Source organism: Mus caroli, unplaced genomic scaffold, assembly GCF_978045245.1.
Source record: "Mus caroli unplaced genomic scaffold, Mus_caroli_1 scaffold_893, whole genome shotgun sequence".
Lineage (NCBI taxonomy): Eukaryota > Metazoa > Chordata > Mammalia > Rodentia > Muridae > Mus > Mus caroli.
Genome location: NW_028228148.1, coordinates 13,010 through 32,322, shown reverse-complemented (window position 1 = coordinate 32,322; position 19,313 = coordinate 13,010). Strand labels below are relative to the sequence as shown.

General features: G+C 39.3%; 1 protein-coding gene across 1 annotated transcript; it reads left to right on the top strand.

Annotated features, from left to right (window-relative positions):
- Window positions 1-5,434: 5,434 nt before the first annotated feature.
- Window positions 5,435-15,448, top strand: LOC146999600 (vomeronasal type-1 receptor 42). The gene is made up of 2 exons (XM_085834495.1): window positions 5,435-5,625; window positions 11,135-15,448. The coding sequence occupies exon 2, from the start codon at window positions 12,402-12,404 to the stop codon at window positions 13,389-13,391; it is 990 nt and encodes a 329-aa protein (XP_085690621.1). The 5' UTR covers window positions 5,435-5,625; window positions 11,135-12,401; the 3' UTR covers window positions 13,392-15,448.
- The last annotated feature ends 3,865 nt before the right edge of the window (window positions 15,449-19,313 follow it).

The window sequence follows — 19,313 nt, the reverse complement described above, 5'->3', positions numbered from 1 at the left end:
AGAACACATCAAAATGATCATCCATCCTCTACAAGTAGGTTTCATTCCAGGGATGCACAGATGGTTTAATATGTGGAAATCCATCGACATAATCCACTATATAAGCAAACTCAAAGACAAAAACCATATGATCATCTCATTAGATGCTGGGAAAGCATTTGACAAAATCAAACACCCCTTCATGATAAAAGTCATGAAAAGATCAGGAATTCAAGGCCCATATCTAAACATGATAAAAGCAATCTACAGCAAACCAGTAGCCAACATCAAAGTAAGAGAAGTAAGTAAGTAAGTAAGGTAAGAAGCTGGAAGCAATCCCACTAAAATCAGGGACTAGACAAGACTACCCACTTTCTCCCTACCTATTGAACATTGTACTTGAAGTCCTAGCCAGAGCAATTAGACAACAAAAGGGGATCAAGGGGATACAAATTGGGAACGAAGAAGTCAAAATATCACTTAATGAAGATGATTTGATAGTAAATATAAATGTCCCTAAAAATTCCACCAGAGAACTCCTAAACCTGATAAACAGCCTCAGTGCAGTATCTGGATATAAAATTAACTCAAACAAATCAATGACCTTTCTCTACAGAAAGGATAAACAGGCTGAGAAAGAAATTAGGGAAACAACACCCTTCAAAATAGTCACAAATAATATAAAATACTTTGGTGTGACTCAAACTAAGGAAGTGAAAGATCTGTATGATAAGAACTTCAAGTCTCTGAAAAAAGAAATTAGAGAAGATCTTAGAAGATGGAAAGATCTACCATGCTCATGGATGGGCAGGATTAATATAGTGAAAATGGTTGTATGCCAAAAACAATCTACAGATTCAATGCAATCCCCATCAAAATTCCAACTCAATTCTTCAACGAATTAGAAAGGTCAATGTGCAAATTCATCTAGAATTAAAAAAAAAAAAACCTAGGGTAGCAAAAACTCTTCTTAAGGATAAAAGAACCTCTTGTGGAATCACCATGCCTCACCTACAGCTGTACTACAGAGCAATTGTGATAAACGTTGCATGGTACTGGTATAGCAACAGACAGGTAGACCAATGGAATAGAATTGAAGACCTAGAAATGAACCCACACACTCATGGTCACTTGATCTTTGACAAGGTAGCTAAAACCATCCAGTGGAAAAAAGACAGCATTTTAAACAATTCCTGGCACTACTGCCAGTTATCATATAAAAGAATGCAAATTGATCCATTCTTATCTTCTTTTACTAAGGTCAAGTCTGTGTGGATCAAAGAACTCCACATAAAACCAGAGACACTGAAACTTATAGAGGAGAAAGTGGGGAAAAGCCTCAAAGATATAGGCACAGAGGGAGAATTCCTAATTGGAACAGCAATGGCTTGTGCTGTAAGATTGAGAATTGACAAATTGGACCGCATAAAATTGCATAGCTTCTGTAAGGGAAAAGACACCCTCAATAAGAAAAACAGATTGAGAAAGGATCTTTACCAATCCTAAATCAGATAGTGTACTAATATCCAATATATATAAAGAACTCAATGAAATGGACTCCAGAAAACCAAATAACCCCATTAAAAATGGGGCACAGAGCTAAACAAAGAATTCTCAACTGAGGAATATCAAATGGCTGAGAAGACCCTGAAAAAATGTTCAACATCATTAATCATCAGGGAAATGCGGATCAAACCAACCCTGAGATTCCACCTCAAACTAGTCAGAATGGCTAAGATAAAATATTCAGGTAATAGCAGATGTTGTCGAGGATGTGGAGAAAGAGGAACACTCCTCCGTTTTTCCTGGGATTGCAAGCTTGTCCAACCATTCTAGAAATCAGTCTGGTGGTTGCTCAGAAAATTGGAAATAGTACTACCAGGGGATCCAGCAATACCTCTCCTGGGCATATATAAAGAAGATGTTCCAACTTGTAATAAGGGCACATGCCTTATTTATAATAACCAGAAGCTGGAAAGAACCCAGATGTTCCTCGACAGAAGAATGGATACAGAAAATATGGTAATTTACACAATGGGGTACTACTCAGCTGTTAAAAACAATGAATTTATGAAATACCTAGGCAAATGGATGGATCTGGAGGGTATCATCCTAAGTGAGGTAACCCAATAACAAAAGAACTCACAAGATATGTACTCACTGATAGTGGATATTAGCTCAGAAACTTAGAATATCCAAGATACAATTTGCAAAACACAATAAACTCAAGAATAACGAAGACCAAAATGTGGACACTTCTCCCCTTCTTGAATTGGGAACAAAACACCCATGGAAGGAGTTACAGAGACAAAGTTTGGAGCTGAGATGAATTAATGGACCATCTAGAGACTGCCATACCCAGGGGTCCATCCCATAATCAGCCACCAAATGCAGACACTACTGCACACACCAGCAAGATTTTGCTGAAAGAACCGTGATATAGTTGTCTCTTTTGAGGCTATGCCAGTGCCTGGCAAACACAGAACTGGGTGCTTGCAGTCAGCTATTAGATGGAACACAGGTTCCCCAATGGAGGAGCTAGAGAAAGTACCCAAGGTGCTGAAGGGGTCTGCAACCCTATAGGTGGAACAACAATATGAACTAAACAGTACCACACAGCTCGTTTCTCTAGCTGCATAAGTAGCATAAGATGGCAGAGTCGGCCATCATTGGGAAAAGAGGCCCCTTGGTCTTACAAAATTTATATGCCCCAGTACAGGGGAAACACTGGGGCCAAGAAGTGGGAGTGGGTGGGTAGTGGAGTGTGGGGGGAAGGTATAGGGAACTTTCAGGATATCATCTTAAATGTAAATGAAGTAAATACCTAATAAACAATTAGAAAAAATCCTTGCCAACCGAATCCAATAACACATCAAAACGATCATCCATCATGACCAAGTAGGTTTCATCCCAGGGATGGTTAATATATGAAAATCCATCAATGAAATCCACTATATAAACAAACTCAAAGACAGAAAACATATGATCATCTCATTAGATTCTGAGAAAACATTTGACAAAATCCAACGCCCCTTCCTAAAAGTCATGGAAAGATCAGGAATACAAGGCCCATACCTAAACATAATAAAAGCAATATACAGCAAATCAATAGCCAACATCAAAGTAAATGGAGAGAAACTCAAAGCAATCCCACTTTAATCAGGGACTAGACAAGGCTACCTACTTTCCCCTACCTATTAAATATACTACTTAAAATCCTAGCCAGAGCATTTCGACAACAAAAGGAGGTCAAGGGGATACAGATTGGAAAGGAAGAAGTCAAAATATCACTATTTGCAGATGATATGATAGTATATATAAATGTCCCTAAAAATTCCACCAGAGAACTCCTAAACCTGATAAACAGCTTCAGTGCAGTAGTTGGATATAAAATTAACTCAAACAAATCAATGTCCTTTCTCTACACAAAAGATAAACAGGCTGAGAAAGAAATTAGGGAAATAGCACCCCTCACCATAGTCACAAATAATAAAAAAATACCTGGGTGTGACTCTAACTAAGGAAGTGAAATATCTGTATGATAAGAACTTCAAGTCAATGAAGAAGAAACTGAAGAATATCTCAGAAAGTGGAAAGATGTCCCATGCTCATGGATTGGCAGGACTAATATAGTAAAAATGGATATCCTGCCAAAAGCAATCTACAGATTCAATGCAATCCCCATCAAAATGCCAACTCAATTCTTCACTGAGTTAGAAAGGGCAATTTGAAAATTCATCTGGAATAACAAAAAACCTATGATAGCAAAAAAAAATATTCTCACCAATAAAAGAACCTCTGGTGGAATCAAGATGCCTGACATCAAGCTGTACTACAAAACAATTGTGATAAAAACTGCATGGTACATTTGGGGCAGGGAGGGTGGAACTGAATCAATCTCATTTGTCAAGCACCAGGATACCAGGTACACTCCAGAGAGCATTTGGGGTGTCTAAGTTTTCTTTCAAACAGTGTGGTACCTTTGGCTGGTCAAAGGCATTGTGGAAGGTGCATGCTCTCTTCTGAGCAATTCTTTACAACCTGGAGAAGGTGAGTGATGACTGTACATCATGAAGTGGATATTACAAAAAAAAAACCAAAAAACTATGAATACATATGATACAACTTACAGATCATATGAAGGAGGACCAAGGTGTGGATGCTTCAGTCCTACTTAGAAAGGGGGACTAAAGAGTCATGGGAGATGGACAATGGGCAGGACTTGGGAGGAAGAGGAGGAGGAGGTAAATGGGGGTCAGGATAGGTGTGGGAGGAGACTAGGGAGATGTAGATGAGCTCAGGAAATTGAAAAGAGGTGTGTAGTAATGAAAAATGGGGAACTGGGGGTACCACCAGAAAGTCCCAGACTCCAGAAAAGCAAGAGGTTCCTAGGACCTAACAGGGATGACATTAGCTGAAATAACCAACAAAGGAGAGAGAGAACCTGTAGAAACCATATCCAGAGGTTAGGCATTGTGCATGATTGAGGGATGCTACCACCCAACATTCATCTGAACAACCTACCAAAGCATTCACCTGGAGGAACCCATGACCTCAGCCACATATGTAGCAGGATGGTGTTGTCTGGCATCAAAGTGTGGGGAGGCCCTTGGTCCTGTGAAGACTTGATGCACCTGTGATAGGGTAGAATGCTAGGGTGGTGGGGAAGGAGGAGTAAGCGAGTGGGGGACCACCCTCATGGAGGCATGGAAAGGGGTGGAATGGTTCATACGTACATTTGTCAGAATCTTTATATTACTGTATGTGAAATGCCTAGGGGACAAAAGAAAAACTGCATGTCATTTCTGTCCATAAAGATATTAAGACTTAATGACTCCATCTGTAAGGAGAAAGCTGGCCATTCAAGCTCCCTGAGGAGAAGAATCCTAGGTTGGCCCCAGGAACAGTTATGATCAAGCTGCCTATGATTGCATAGCCCCAAGCGCCAATGTTACCCTTCATTTCTACATTTAATTTAAGATCATTTTTAATTTTTACTAAGAGAAGAAAATCTGGAAGTCATAGCACACAGAAAAAAATTTCTTGGAAACAGGTTCTCCCTATGTTGAAGGACCCTGGAAGAAGCAGCCTGTCACTCACTGTGTAGATTTAATCAGAAACATGGAAGCTCAAGGAAGGCACCAGGAGTCTCACTGTTAGTAGATGAATTGTGAAGAAGATAAGTTTGTATTCATTTTGCCTGAGAAGAAAATTAGCAAGTTTGTATTAACTACAATGTGTCTTGTGCTAACTTAGAGGTGTGCCAAGGGAGCTCAGTGAAAAGTTTGAGCCCAGCTCACACAAGACAAATGTTACCCAACAGAGTAGACTCAACTCAACAGGTAACATGTTCCAGTGGGATCCCACATGTTCTTGCTCTCCAGTGGAAAATTGTCACTGACAGTCACTAAAATTACAAGCTGCAGAGATGCTTTAAAGACTCCCTGTACCTAAGCCTGTGCTGGATCTCCTCAGGCTCAGACTCCACCTGCCCCACCCCTTCCATCTGAGTAAGAGCCCTGAGTAAGCACAGAATCAGAAGGTGGCTGGGACCCAGGCAGGCTGTGGGAGAAGGCGCTCTGGAGCTGCAGGGGGAGTTTCAGCCTCTGCCATGGGGATGCTGAGTCTGAAGGCCCTCAGCACAGGGTACTGTATGCTGCACCAAGTGCATTTTCATCCTGGGGTATTCATTTTTTATGGTCCTAAACAAACCTAATTTTTAGAAGATGTCTGTTAATTTTAATTTCAATTTAATTTCCTGAGCTAATTACTAAATTTACTTAATCATACATAACATATATGGTATAATTTCCAGAGGATTTTAGAAGCAATGTTTTTTGTATGTGTCTTGGAATGTACTGATGTTTTGATTTCAAATTTAAGGATATAATTTTGCTTCTCTTAATTATGTACCATAAAGGTAATGGTGTTGATATACTGCCTTCTATAGAGTGAATACTTAGAAGTTCTAAAAGCCTTTGAAAAAGAAATGGGTGGTATGTTCCAACCTCACCTAACAGAGTGCCCCATGCTGAACTGTATAGACTGGAATTTTCTTAAGACCCATTACATTTCATGTTTAACTTCATAAATTATGTCATCCACTATCCTCATTCTGTCTGGTATGATTGGTCACCTGAGCCACTGTGGTGATGAGGTTACAGGACATGGATTGTTAGTAAATAGTGAGTATGGTCCTAATAGACATGATATTTGTGTTCATTAATCATTTATGTGTTCTAGTCATTGAATAAATATGCTTTTTATTTTTCTGATAATACAAATGCATTGGGAGGGAGGGCAGAGCTGATTAGCAGGAAAGCCCAGCCTCTCAAGAGTCATCACTGGGTGATAAGGGAAGGAGGTTGTGCTGCAGCACTGTGCAGGGTTCATGTTGATGGCTGGAGCCTGTGCTATGGTGCCTCGCTGTGGTATCTGTTCATTCTGTTTCTGTAGGTTTATTTCGAAACACCAGGTACCACTCTCACTGCATGACTAAGGAAAAAAAAACACAGCTACAAAGCTTTAAGATTTCAAACACAATTCTTACACAGTCTTTCAAAAACAGCTGCCCTTCCTCAGCCTAAGGGCTCTTCATGGTTTGCCCATCACATTTCCAAAGTTCATTCATTTTTCACATCTCTGGAAACAGTGTTGGCATCTGCTGGGTGATTTACTTGCCTTCCACAATACACCAGCTATCTCTCCGTAGTTTCTTTCTAGGTTTAACTGATGATTGTGCAGAAGGTAGACATCCTGACTGAGTAACCTCACCTTCAAACTGTTGACCCATGCCACCTACCAAATCCTGCTTTGTGATGATCCTAGCTGTTACTGGTGTCCATGATTTTGGTAACTGTGTAATGACACAAAGGCTAAAACCAGGGCTTCCTTGATATAGGGGGCTTCAATTTTTCTGCTTTGAGCAGCCACAGCCTTAACAATCAACTTTGACTGAAGACTTCTCAGGTTCCTCTTTGTCATTTCTTGTTCCATATATGATTCCTTTTGTAATCTGCCCAAATGCCTTCTTTCCTTTCCTTTCTCCCCAGTGTAGCCTCTTTTAATGGGACCTGTTTCAGAAACCAGTGATCTTCCCTGGTACTATATACACTATGTACAGAATTTTATGCCTCTTGAAAGAAGCCTTTTAGCCGGGCGTGGTGGCGCACGCCTTTAATCCCAGCACTCGGGAGGCAGAGGCAGGCGGATTTCTGAGTTCGAGGCCAGCCTGGTCTACAAAGTGAGTTCCAGGACAGCCAGGGCTACAGAGAAACCCTGTCTCAAAAAACCAAAAAAAAAAAAAAAAAAAAAAAAAAGAAAGAAGCCTTTTTTGATACATGGTGCAAAATGCAATCACAATGCATGGTGCAATAGATTGTCCCAGGTCTGTCACAGCTTACTGGTTCATGCCCTCTCCGATAAATGAGTGTCCTTTAATTCTGCAGATCAGAGAGTATGGATCCTCTCTTCCAGTCTCCTAACCCCTGCTCAGCCAGGAAGGTGTGAGGTGCTGAGGCTCAACTGAGAAGGGACAAGCTAGAGATTTCCTTTTTTGCTTTTATCTGAGGAGGATTCATACTCACCAGAGAGTTTTCTGTAGAAATTATACACCTGTCTAGAATTTGCATGTCTTAATGATTCTTTTGTTGTTTATTTTTTCAAATCATGGACTCTCTGTGTAGCCATGGGTGTCTTAGAACTCACTCTGTAGACCAGTTAGGCCTTGAACTTGAACATCCACAAACCTCTGTCTGAAGTGCTAGATTTCAGGTATCTGCCACCACTGCTTGGCACTTGATTTTTATGATATAAAATTATATAGAATTGTATGGTCAGTGAAATTTGCAGGTATCAGGATGACTAGAGAAGTGTTATCTGTATTGATTCTGATATACAGGTATTCCTGATGGCAAGCACTCACATCAATATGTTTTCTCTTTGCTCCTATGGAATTATACCTCCAGAAAGATAAGGTTTTCCAGTGCTTTCAAAGCCAGAATCCCTGAAGCTATGATGTTGAAAATATCACTGAGGAGTCACAGACTCTATACCTTCCAGACTTTCCTAAGAGCTTCAGTTTTGTAGGGCTGAGTTTTCTGAAGTGACCCTGACACTAGCACAGCCTGCACCTGCTCTGCAGTGCTGACAGCACACTACCTGGATCCTCTGACAGGGTGATCTATGTTTGTACATAAAGTTCAAGTTCCTTTTCGTTTCTTTTCTATTTTCTTTGTTCCTGCTTCTCCTTTCCTCTACTCTTATTTACTCTTTCATTTTCTGTGTCGCTCGGTGTAGTTATATAAAAATGCACATTTCCAGAAACAATGTGAGAGAAATCATTTTAGAATTCTCATACCTCTTGTTTAGCTGGTGCCAATGAGAACCTGATGCCAGCTACTACTTTAAACTCCACAGGTGTTTAAAGCATTTACCTGCCACTCAGTGAAAATCGATCACAAAATGACATCCAGAGTGTGTGCTCCATGTAGCATATGTCCCATAAATCAACTGCCAGTTTTCTTTGTCATTGGGAAATAGAAGTATATCTTTCTACACCCTACTATGTTCTGAAGCTTGTGACTAGGATTTAAAAAACAAATGCATACGTTTTAAAAAGAACTTCACAATAAAATGACACTGATTAAGCACCATTCCCTCTCTATATATGACATAAATAGAATACATGATCCATAATTTTATAAAGGATTATCCTTTTCTAAAGTAGCTACATATTTTTATTTTCAGGAAGACTGCTCTGCTAAATGTTTTCACCAACTACCTGCTTCTGGTCTAATGCCTTAACCAATACCCTGTAGTTGTGAATTTTTATCAATTTTACCCCTCCTTAATTTCTTCCATTACAATATCCCATGCTCTAAATAAGTATAGAACAATTTCACCCACAATCTTGACTTTCAGTGGTAAATTTTTACTCTATAATAGAAACTTGTTTACAAAGTTACATGCCCCATATGCTTGGTGCTGTGCTATGTAGTTTCATTTTAACTTGACACAGGCTAGGGTTATTTTAGAAAAGGGAGCCTCAACTGGGAAAATGCAACCACTAGACTGGCCCATGGGCAAGCACCTTTTAAATATTCTTGGTTGATGATTGATTTGATATGGGAGGGCCCAACTCACTGTGAACATTTCCACACCTGGGATGATGGTCCTAGATTCCTTGAGAATGTAGATTGAGCAAGGTATAAAGAGCAGTGCAGTCAACAACAATACTCAATAGTTCCTGCCTCCAAGCCTTTATTTTGTGTTTTTAATCAACTTCCCTGAATGAAAAATTACAAGCTGTTTGGTGACATAATCCTTTTCCCTGAGTTGCTTTTGATCATGCTATTTTATTACAGCAACAGAAGGCATAACCAAGACAGGAATTGGTACTAGGATATGGGGTTTACTGTGACAGGCATGACCATGTGATATTTGGAAATTGAGGAAGGATTAGGAAACTTTCCGTTGTAGGATATATAGAATGCTGATATCTTAGTGGAATATTCTGTGTGGTCTCAGAATATAATGCTGAGACCAGTGCAGATGATGAAGACTTGTCATAGGAAGATCAAGAGGGAAGTTTGAGAGTCCCTTAAAGATTCTATGAGGATAATTTGTATTTTAAGTTAAGAACCAATAAAGTGAATTGTTTCCCTTGCTGGAACAATTAAAAACCTTCTGAAAAGTGTTTTCTTGGGATCAGCACAGAGACACACTGGTTCAGATATGGTTGAGGTTGCATCCCCTGCTCGCATTGAAGTTGGTAGCTTAAGAATCTCTCAAGTTGTACTGGTTCTGAAAGCAGGGACGAAGCAGGGAGTGACAATGCATCTTGTCACCTCTGGCTGGGTTCAAGTACCTACAGAGAGTCAAGAAGAGATTGTGGGTGAATCTTCAGCCCACTTGAAATACAGATTCAAATAATCTGAGATTTCAACATCAAGAGACATAGATTAAGAAGAGCAGTAGCTGATGTGGGGTTAGGCCAATTTTTTTCAAGTCTACCAGACAATCTGTCTGGTAGAGCTATGTAAAGTGTTCCCAGCACTATGGAGGAGCCGAGAAAATTGTTACTGAATCCCAAAGACTTGACACAGTTTTACACTTTTGGACTTTGTTGAATTTGATTGTGACTGTGCCCTGGTTCTTCTTTTAGGGAACAAGAAAATATTTAAGGTATGAGTTACATTACAGTGGCCTAGAATTAAGAGACTTTGACCTTTTAAATGGATGGATTTTGGAGTTTCGTGGAGACTTTGGAGTTTTACACAGTCTAAATGTATTTTATAGAAATTATAAAAATGTAAGAGAACTCGATTATTTTATAGCCTGAAAATTTTGGAGAGGCTTTGCATGTTGAACATGATTTGAAAATTAAGGGAGGCATACAGAACATTTAAAGTATATCAAATTTTTATATTAAAATGTTTATATTAGTATGATATATTGGAAACAAAAGAAGAGACAACATTAACAGTCTAACATTGTTGTTTTTTATGTCAACCTGAGAAGGGTTTGTTTTGTGCCAGCTATTTTGGTTTGTTTGTTTCTTTGTTTGTTTTGACTCAAGGTAAATAATTTAGAGTGGGAGAAGGTAATACCGGTTCAGATAATTCCCCCAGCATATTGAAATGGGGGCATATTTGTGATGAATTTCCTTGATTTGTGATCTTTTGAGAAATCCAACTTCAGTGTGAGAATAGGCCCTGACTGGTAGATAGTTAAGAATTCAGACAAGGAAAGCCATGAACCCAAAAGTCTGTAATAGCACACCTCCATGATTATGCATCAGCTCCTACCTATAGGCCTCTGCCTTAAGTTCTTCCCCCAACTACCCTGGATAATGTATTATTAGCAGTAACATGCAATAAAGGCATTCCTACCAAACAGGACTGATCATGGTGATTTACTAAGTAAATGTCTAATCAGGAAACTGTAGCAATCCTACAGCATATACAACACATTGAAAAATATAAAATTGTACTTGGCATGTCAGGAATCTAGAGAAGTATCAAACATCATTTATTGAAATAGGGTGTGTAGACTCCTATAGAGCCTGTCTTTAAAGACTCTGTTGTACTATTTTACATTATTCTGTAATAAGGGATAATCCAAACTCTTTTAATTGTAATTCTATTTCATCTAGAATTCACATCCTGAAGGAAGACTGTGGAGAGCCGTGCCGTGAGCAATCGCCATTACAAGATGGCACTGGCTTCTGCTGTGCCCAACTAGTAAACAAGCCTTGGGCGCAGGTGCGAGAGTGAAATCACGCCAAGTCACTGCCCATCTCGGGGTGTAGTAACAAATCAGGTGCTGACACGCCACGCTGAGGGATATATAAGCAGCACCATTTTCCAGGTTCTGGGTCTTCCCTCCTGAAGAAGCAATAAAGCTTTTGCTGCAGAAGAATCCGGTCGTCCAAGTGTGTTCTTGCCAGCAAGAACAATAGCTCGGGACAGAAGACATGGAGTAAGCTCCTGCAAACATTTGCCCAATTTGTTCTTCTCTTGGAAGATGTTCTAGATTGAGATTAGAAACATGCAAAATGAAGAAACAGAGTATCATTCAAAGACTGAACTGTAAACCTGAGTTCTATGGAAAGGACTCTACTGCAATGTTCTGCTGTTTCTAATTTATTTATATTTAATATTCTGTTTCAAGCAGGGATGAAACTGACCAGTTACCATCTCTCCAGGATCACAAACATGAGGCACTGCATGAGAAAACCAGCAAGTGAAATACGTACAGAGACCATCTTGTACTGCAACACTGCCATGTTTGGTGTATGAACAGATTGTTCTTATATACCTAGTGCCTACCTGACCTGGACACAGGGCTGTGTATATGTTCTTGAGGAGGTGACTGGAGCTTCAGACTATTCTAGGTCATACTTAGTTATAATAGCAGATTGTGGTTTGAAGGAAAAACAGCTGGATTCACAGATCACAACTCCAACATTTGATATGTAAATATATTAAGGAATTTGATTTTAGTTTACTGAGTAAAGATAGCCCCAAATAGAATAGATCCATAACCAATACACAGGACCTCTTTCATTGGAAAGGTCTGTTTGTTTGTTTTTTTTTTTCACAAAATTCTCCTCATTCAAACTCACCCAAAATACTAAAACTCTATCTGTAATGTTGCTGAGGGTAAGGATGTTGTTGATGAAAACCAAGTATGATGCTGTTCCTGCTCCAGGAAAAATTACACATTCTAAATAAGAGAATCCATAATCTAAGATGTGTGCAGTGTTTAATGTTGAGGGAGCTCACACACTGACACAGCCACCATAGGACACAGGATACAGCCATGGCTCAGCTTTGAACAGCTATAATGATCTGGGTGTGTGAGGTGCAGCTGAGATCTTCAGTGGATTATGCTGAGGGGAGCAGAGTTGCCAAGGAGGGATGAGTGAGATTCTATTCTTTTCTACACAGTCAATGTTCTCACATACAATGAATAAGAACAGCAGACTACACACTCATTCTATCATAGGGAAAACATTTTTCTCTGAAATTGGCATTGGGATCTCAGGCAACAGCTTCCTTCTTCTCTTCCACATCCTCAAGTTCATGCGTGGGAACAGGCCCAGACTCACTGACCTGCCCATTGGTCTCTTATCCCTAATCCACCTACTGATGCTTCTGGTTGCAGCATTCATAGCCACAGACATTTTTATTTCTTGGAGGGACTGGGATGACATCACATGTAAATTCCTTGTGTACCTGTACAGAGTTTTGAGGGGTTTCTCCCTTTGTACCACCAGCATGTTGAGTGTGCTCCAGGCCATCATTCTTAGTCCCAGAAGCTCCTGTTTAGCAAAGTTCAAGCATATATCTCCTCATCACATCTCAGGTGCCATTCTTTTCCTGAGTGTCCTCTATATGTTAATTAGCAGTCAACTCTTGGTATCAATCATTGCCACCCCCAATTTGACCATGAATGACTTTATTTATGTTACTCAGTCCTGCTCTATTCTACCCTTGAGTTACCTCATGCAAAGCATATATTCTACACTGCTAGCCATCAGGGAATTCTTTCTTATTAGTCTCATGGTCCTCTCTAATTGGTACATGGTAGCCCTCTTATGCATGCACAGGAAACAGACACAGAATCTTCATGGAACCAACCTGTCCCCCAAAAAATCCCCAGAGCAAAGTGCTACCCAGACCATCCTGATGATCATGAGCTTCTTTGTACTGATGACCATCTATGATACCATAGTCTCCTGCTCAAGAATTATGTTCCTGAATGATCCAACATCTTACTCTATGGAACTCTTTATAATGCACATTTATGCCACTGTCAGCCCTTTTGTGTTTATGAGCATTGAAAAACATATAGTTAACTTTTTGAGATCCTTGGGTAAGAGAGTGATAAATTTGAATCTTCATTGATGAGAAGATACTTAAGAAGAGACAATGTTCTGCCATCAGAACTGTCAGTCATGGCATGCTGTCTATGTGCATTGCCAAATGTTGAATATGAAGGTGTTTTTCTGTTAAAATGATATATTTAACTAACATGAGAGCAAAATTGTAACAGAATATTTAACAACATACACTTTGATATATGACAAGAGTGTTTTAAATTTTATTTTATTTTTTATATTATTTCTCAATGAAGGATGCTCTATGGGGTAGTTCTTGCCCATCTAGGTCTTATATTTCCCACACTGTTTGTAAAGTAAGTATGTGACCACTTCACATATGTTTTGATATTTCAATTTTCTGTTATGCATTTTGACAAATTAGGAAAACATTCCTTACTAAAAGTAGTGCTATGATCCAGAAAGAAAAGGAAATTTACACATAACTTTCAAAACAGAATTACGTGGAAAAAGCACATAGTGAGTTGTAGAGCAATACTAAGAATAATAGGATTTAAAATTCTAGGGATTTAAAATAGAAACAACAGTCTAGAATTAACAGAACATATGACCAAAACACAGTCTTTGAATGTTGTGTTATATTATTCTGTCTTTTTGTGCAAGGCAGTTCCAGCACAGTGTGCTGTGGAATGGAGCCCTCAAAAACATGAAGTATGCATATCACACTGGCCAGCCTCCTGGAGGTTCAAGAGTCTACCCCACACCTCTCCTTAAACCCTTTACCTCCTCTTTCGGTCTGCACTTTATTTAGTTTCTGGTAAAATCGGTTGCTTGGGGAAGCTTTAGGCAATTGAGCAAACTCTACTAAGAAGTTTAATAAGTCAGTCAAACATATGTCACTCTAGATTGCTAAAGCAAGGAGAAAGATGGTGCATAAAAATCTTTCAAAAAATTAACTTGGACCTCAACTTTTGGACTGATGTCCCCTGGGCTTATTGTTCCTACACAATTAGCTGATTTCTGGCTCCAGCTTGGTTGTCTCACTATTGGTTGATTACAGCACCTGTGGAATGTAGACAAATCATGACCTTGCTGTGAAAAGTAAGTTAACTCAATGAGAGAAAATTAAGTTTTATGTGGCTTGACAGATATAGGGTGGCAATAGAGTTAGACAGAGACACACAAATGCAATGCCACTTTTAGATTCAAGAAAAAAGTGACATTTTTTATTTTGCTTCTTGGGTAGAGTTTTAATTCAGCAGGGAAACAAGTGCCGTAAATCTGTGTATTTGTGGAACATATGATGTGTATTCACTCACTAGCACTTATTGAGTAACTAGAGCATTCAAATGACATTTTTGTATGTTTTTGGTACTTCCTAATAATAAAGACATATTATCCTCACACAGATATCACAGCATTGTCTCTAGTGCCCCTGAGTTACAGTAAGGAAAGTATTCACTGCACATTAAAAACCTAAGTCCATATGCCCAGCATCCACTTGTCACAAAGAGTAGCAGGCATCTTTCACCTCTAGAAATCTTATGGGCAAATGGGTGGTGAATTCCCAGAATCTCTGTGTTACTTAGCCTGGCCACATAGTAGAGAATAACAAGAGACCCAACAGAAACAAAGTGGAAAGTCAGGACCAGTGTAATAGGTGGAAATCCGGCCTCTACATGCATGCCATGATGCATAGGGGCCTATATTCATGGACATGAACACACATGCACACATGTGCACACAGACACACACACACATACACACACATTTAAATTATTCCACCTATGCAAAATAATTATAATATAAATACACTGGAATATAATTATCAATAATAAAACATTGTGACAATCATGTCTTGCACACCGATTGAATTCCACTCTTTCAACATATGATTCTTTTACTCAGACTCTCCTGGGAAAGCAGACTTCTTGCTGGAGATACTGCCAGCATCATCGTCACTTCTGGCACTGAGCTGCAAAGGCAGCTCCACTGTTGTGTCTCCTGGAGAGAGTTTCCTGTGACTGCAAATGTATGAATGTATATAACAGATCAGACATATGAATATTTTGTATTAGCTGATACCATAAAGAGATGAGCTTGAATCATGCTTTTACATTAAAAGTGAATTATCAAATTAAGTCATTTGTGTTTTCATATAAATGACAGAATGTGTGTCGCTCAATGTTTTAAGAGACCAATTCACAGAAATTTGTGAATGGTAAACACATATTCCGGACCTGGAAAAGTCATTGTTTATACTTGAATAGCACAGAATTTTAGGGTTTTTTTTTATTTTTAATATTTTTATTACATATTTTCCTCAATTACATTTCCAATGCTATCCCAAAAGTCCCCCATAGCGCCCCCCACTTCCCTCCCCACCCATTCCCATTCTTTTGGCCCTGGCATTCCCCTATATTGGGGCATATAAAGTTTGCAAGTCCAATGGGCCTCTCTTTCCATTGATGGCCGACTAGGCCATCTTTCGATACATATGCAGCTAGAGACAAGAGCTCCAGGGTTCTGGTTAGTACATCATGTTGTTCCAACAATAGGGTTGCAGATCCCTTTAGCTCCTTGGGTACTTTCTCTAGCTTCTCCATTGGGAGCCCTGTGATACATCCAATAGCTGACTGTGAACATCCACTCCTGTGTTTGCTAGGCCCCGGCATCGTCTCACAAGAGACAGCTATATTTGGGTCCTTTCAGCAAAATCTTGCTAGTGTATGCAATGGTGTCAGCGTTTAGAAGCTGATTATGGGATGGATCCCTGGATATGGCAGTCTCTAAATGGTCCATCCTTTCATCACAGCTACTAACGTTGTCTCTGTAACTCCTTCCCTGGGTGTTTTGTTCCCAATTCTAAGAAGGTGCACAGTGTCCACACTTTGGTCTTTATTCTTCTTGAGTTTCATGCGTTTAGCAAATTGTATCTTATATCTTGGGTAGCCTAAGTTTTGGGCTAATATCCACTTATCAGTGAATACATATTGTGTGAGTTCTTTTGTGATTGTGTTACTTCACTCAAGATGATGCCCTCCAGGTCCATCCATTTGGCTAGGAATTTCATAAATTCATTCTTTTTAATAGCTGAGTAGTACTCCATTGTGTAAATGTACCATAATTTCTGTATCCATTCCTCTGTTGAGGGACATCTGGGTTCTTTCCAGCTTCTGGCTATTATAAATAGGGCTGCTATGAACATAGTGGAGCATGTGTCCTTTTTACCGGTTGGGACATCTTCTGGATATATGCCCAGGAGAGGTATTGCTGGATCCTCTGGTAGTACTATTCTTCTACTCTGAAACCTCTAGATCCAGGCTTCCACTGTTCAATCACCCTCAGCAACAAAGTCTTTGATATTCCTATTAGGATGGCCAATTAATCCCCACTTACAGCATCCCCACTTCACACCAAATCCAAAGTCCACATCTTTCCAAACATAAGTATTGTCAAGCTCAGCAGTATCCCAGCAATATCCCAGTCCCTGTTAATAATTTCTGTCTTAGCAATGCCTTTGCTAATTAATGTAAAAGACACCATACACAGAGCAAATCTTATACGGACAACATTTAATTGGTGCTAGCTTATGGTTCAGAGGTACAGTCCATGATCATCAAGGTGGGAGTATGGCCACATCCAGGCAGGCATTGTGCAGAAGGAGCTGAGAAATCTACATCTTGTGCGAAAGGCAAACAGAAAAAGATGGATTACAAGCATCTAGGATGAGGTTTTTAAACCTGTGTCTACAGTGACACACTTCTTCCACCAAGGCCACATCTACTTCAAGAAGACCATATCTACTAATAGTGCCACTCTCTAGGCCAAATGAATTCAGACCACCACAGATTTATATCTCTGAATTATTCAAACCACAGAATTCATGTCCAGTTCCTCTTTTAGACACACAGATGAGGACATTACATTAAGATGTAAGTTTAAGGTTTCCTCGTTAACTTGAGAAGATCTGGTAACAGGGGAATATCTGTAAGAAAGAATAAGTCAGGAAATTCAATGTGTGACTTAAGTGCTGATGCAGAGAATCAATTTACTTTGGAAAAAATGAATGCAAACCAAAAATATATGGATTTGCCAGAAGTGTGCAAAACTGAAGAATTTTATGAGTTACAGAAAAAGGATATGCTCAGAAGAAAACCCATTCATTACCTATGCAGAATAGAGTCCCCTGTGCTGAAGGGATGTCAGAGCTAAGTTTCTCCATTGCAGATGCTGAAAACCACCCAGTAGCCCTGGAACTCCTTCTAAGTCAGTCTGCCTAGGACTGAACCACCTTGTGATTCTGCACTTGGGTACAGAGCACTTACCCAGATGGACATGGCAGGAAAGGACTCTGTGCCTGAGGGGATCCTATGTAGGCTTAGATTAAGGGAGTTTTTAATGTGTATCAGCTATTTGTAATTTTACTGTCTGTAGAAGGTGACAAGTTTTCACTGGAGACCTGGGAGACCTGACATCCCAGTGGAGCATCTTCCTCACCTTTGATCTTACTTCCTGTGATCTGAATAACAGTCATCTGGGGAAGGCTTGGCACAAACTTTATCTGAGTTATCTTCCAATAACTGTGGGAGAGATCAGAAAGTTTGCACCAAGTAGACAACTCTAACTTTGCTCATTTTGTACCTCAGGTGGAATCAATATTAAGCCATTTCATATTTTGTGATGTGAAACTATTATGGGGTGAAAGACTCCTGGGCCTCCCATGACTTTCCATGAGCTCTGAGACTCATGCCCTACAGTGATAATTGGCAGCATTTTGCTAGCTCAGTCCTTATGTGGAATATCTGGATTCCATGAAGTATTAGTTCTGTGTACTTTAATTTCCAGATGCCCAGCTCCAGGATTCCAGCTGCGAGTGACATTTACAAGTAAATTTAAAAAGAAATGATAGGAAACTGTAGAGGGAGAGAGGCACAGCTGGAGGCCTTTGGTGAGGAACTCATGGGACCATGAAAGCACATTAATGCACATTTAATCTAACGCACTAATACCACCCATATTTAATCATCCAATCTTCATCCTGTTCACTTTTTATTCTATGCATGGGTTCAAGATGTAAGTTCTCATTATGAGGAGACCTTGACAGAATGAGATTTATCTGGAAGCTGAAACTAGACTTTCAGTTGCAGCAGGAAATTGAGGTTATCCCAAAAGAATAAAAACTTTGCATCAGAAGCTGGAGAAGGATCATAACTAAATCAAGATTTGAGTCTAACTCCAAATTTCTCTAAAGAGATGTTGTTATCAAAGATTGGTCTTCCTGGAGATTGCAGGAGACGTTTTGTTCATGCCCACAGCACAGTGATGAGTAGAAGGTGCTGAGCTCAGAAAATTTATGCATTTCCAGTGAAATCCTGGTTAGTTCTCAGGGCTGACATGTTTCACAGAGCAAGCTTGATGCCTCCCCACCATCCCCATAGGGTACCATTCTGTATACATTTCTGATGATTCACACTGTACCATGATGCTTCAGAGCCAAAATGGATCTTTAATCCTCAAATTCTTGGTTATACATAGGCTTCATTCTTTTATAAACCACAGTCTCAAATATTTTTAATCAGGAGAATATATATATATATATATATATATATATATATATATATATATATACTAATTCTTCATAGAGAAAGACTTAGTAACACATCAAGTTATAGTAGATAAAGGCTTTACTGAGAAAAAAAAAGAGAAGAAACAGCTAACCTTGATGTTTGCATCTTCTTTATCTTTTTTGTTCTAATAAAACTACCCAACATTTATTAATATTGTTTACAGTCAGTCACAATTACCTGTTTTATCCATATTTATTCATCCAATACTCATTTGTATTGAATCAAGCTCTATTATAAGAGACATTTTACTGATGTCTAAACTGGAGCAGTCTGAACAACTTGGCTAACTCAAACAAGTAGTAAATAGGATGCTGAAAATCCTTTTTTGTAAGTCTGTTATGTAGCATTTCCTCCAGAGT

Bases quoted from the DNA above. Each gene is read 5' to 3' on its own strand.
- LOC146999600 (XM_085834495.1), top strand. From the start codon at position 12,402: ATGAGTGAGATTCTATTCTTTTCTACACAGTCAATGTTCTCACATACA.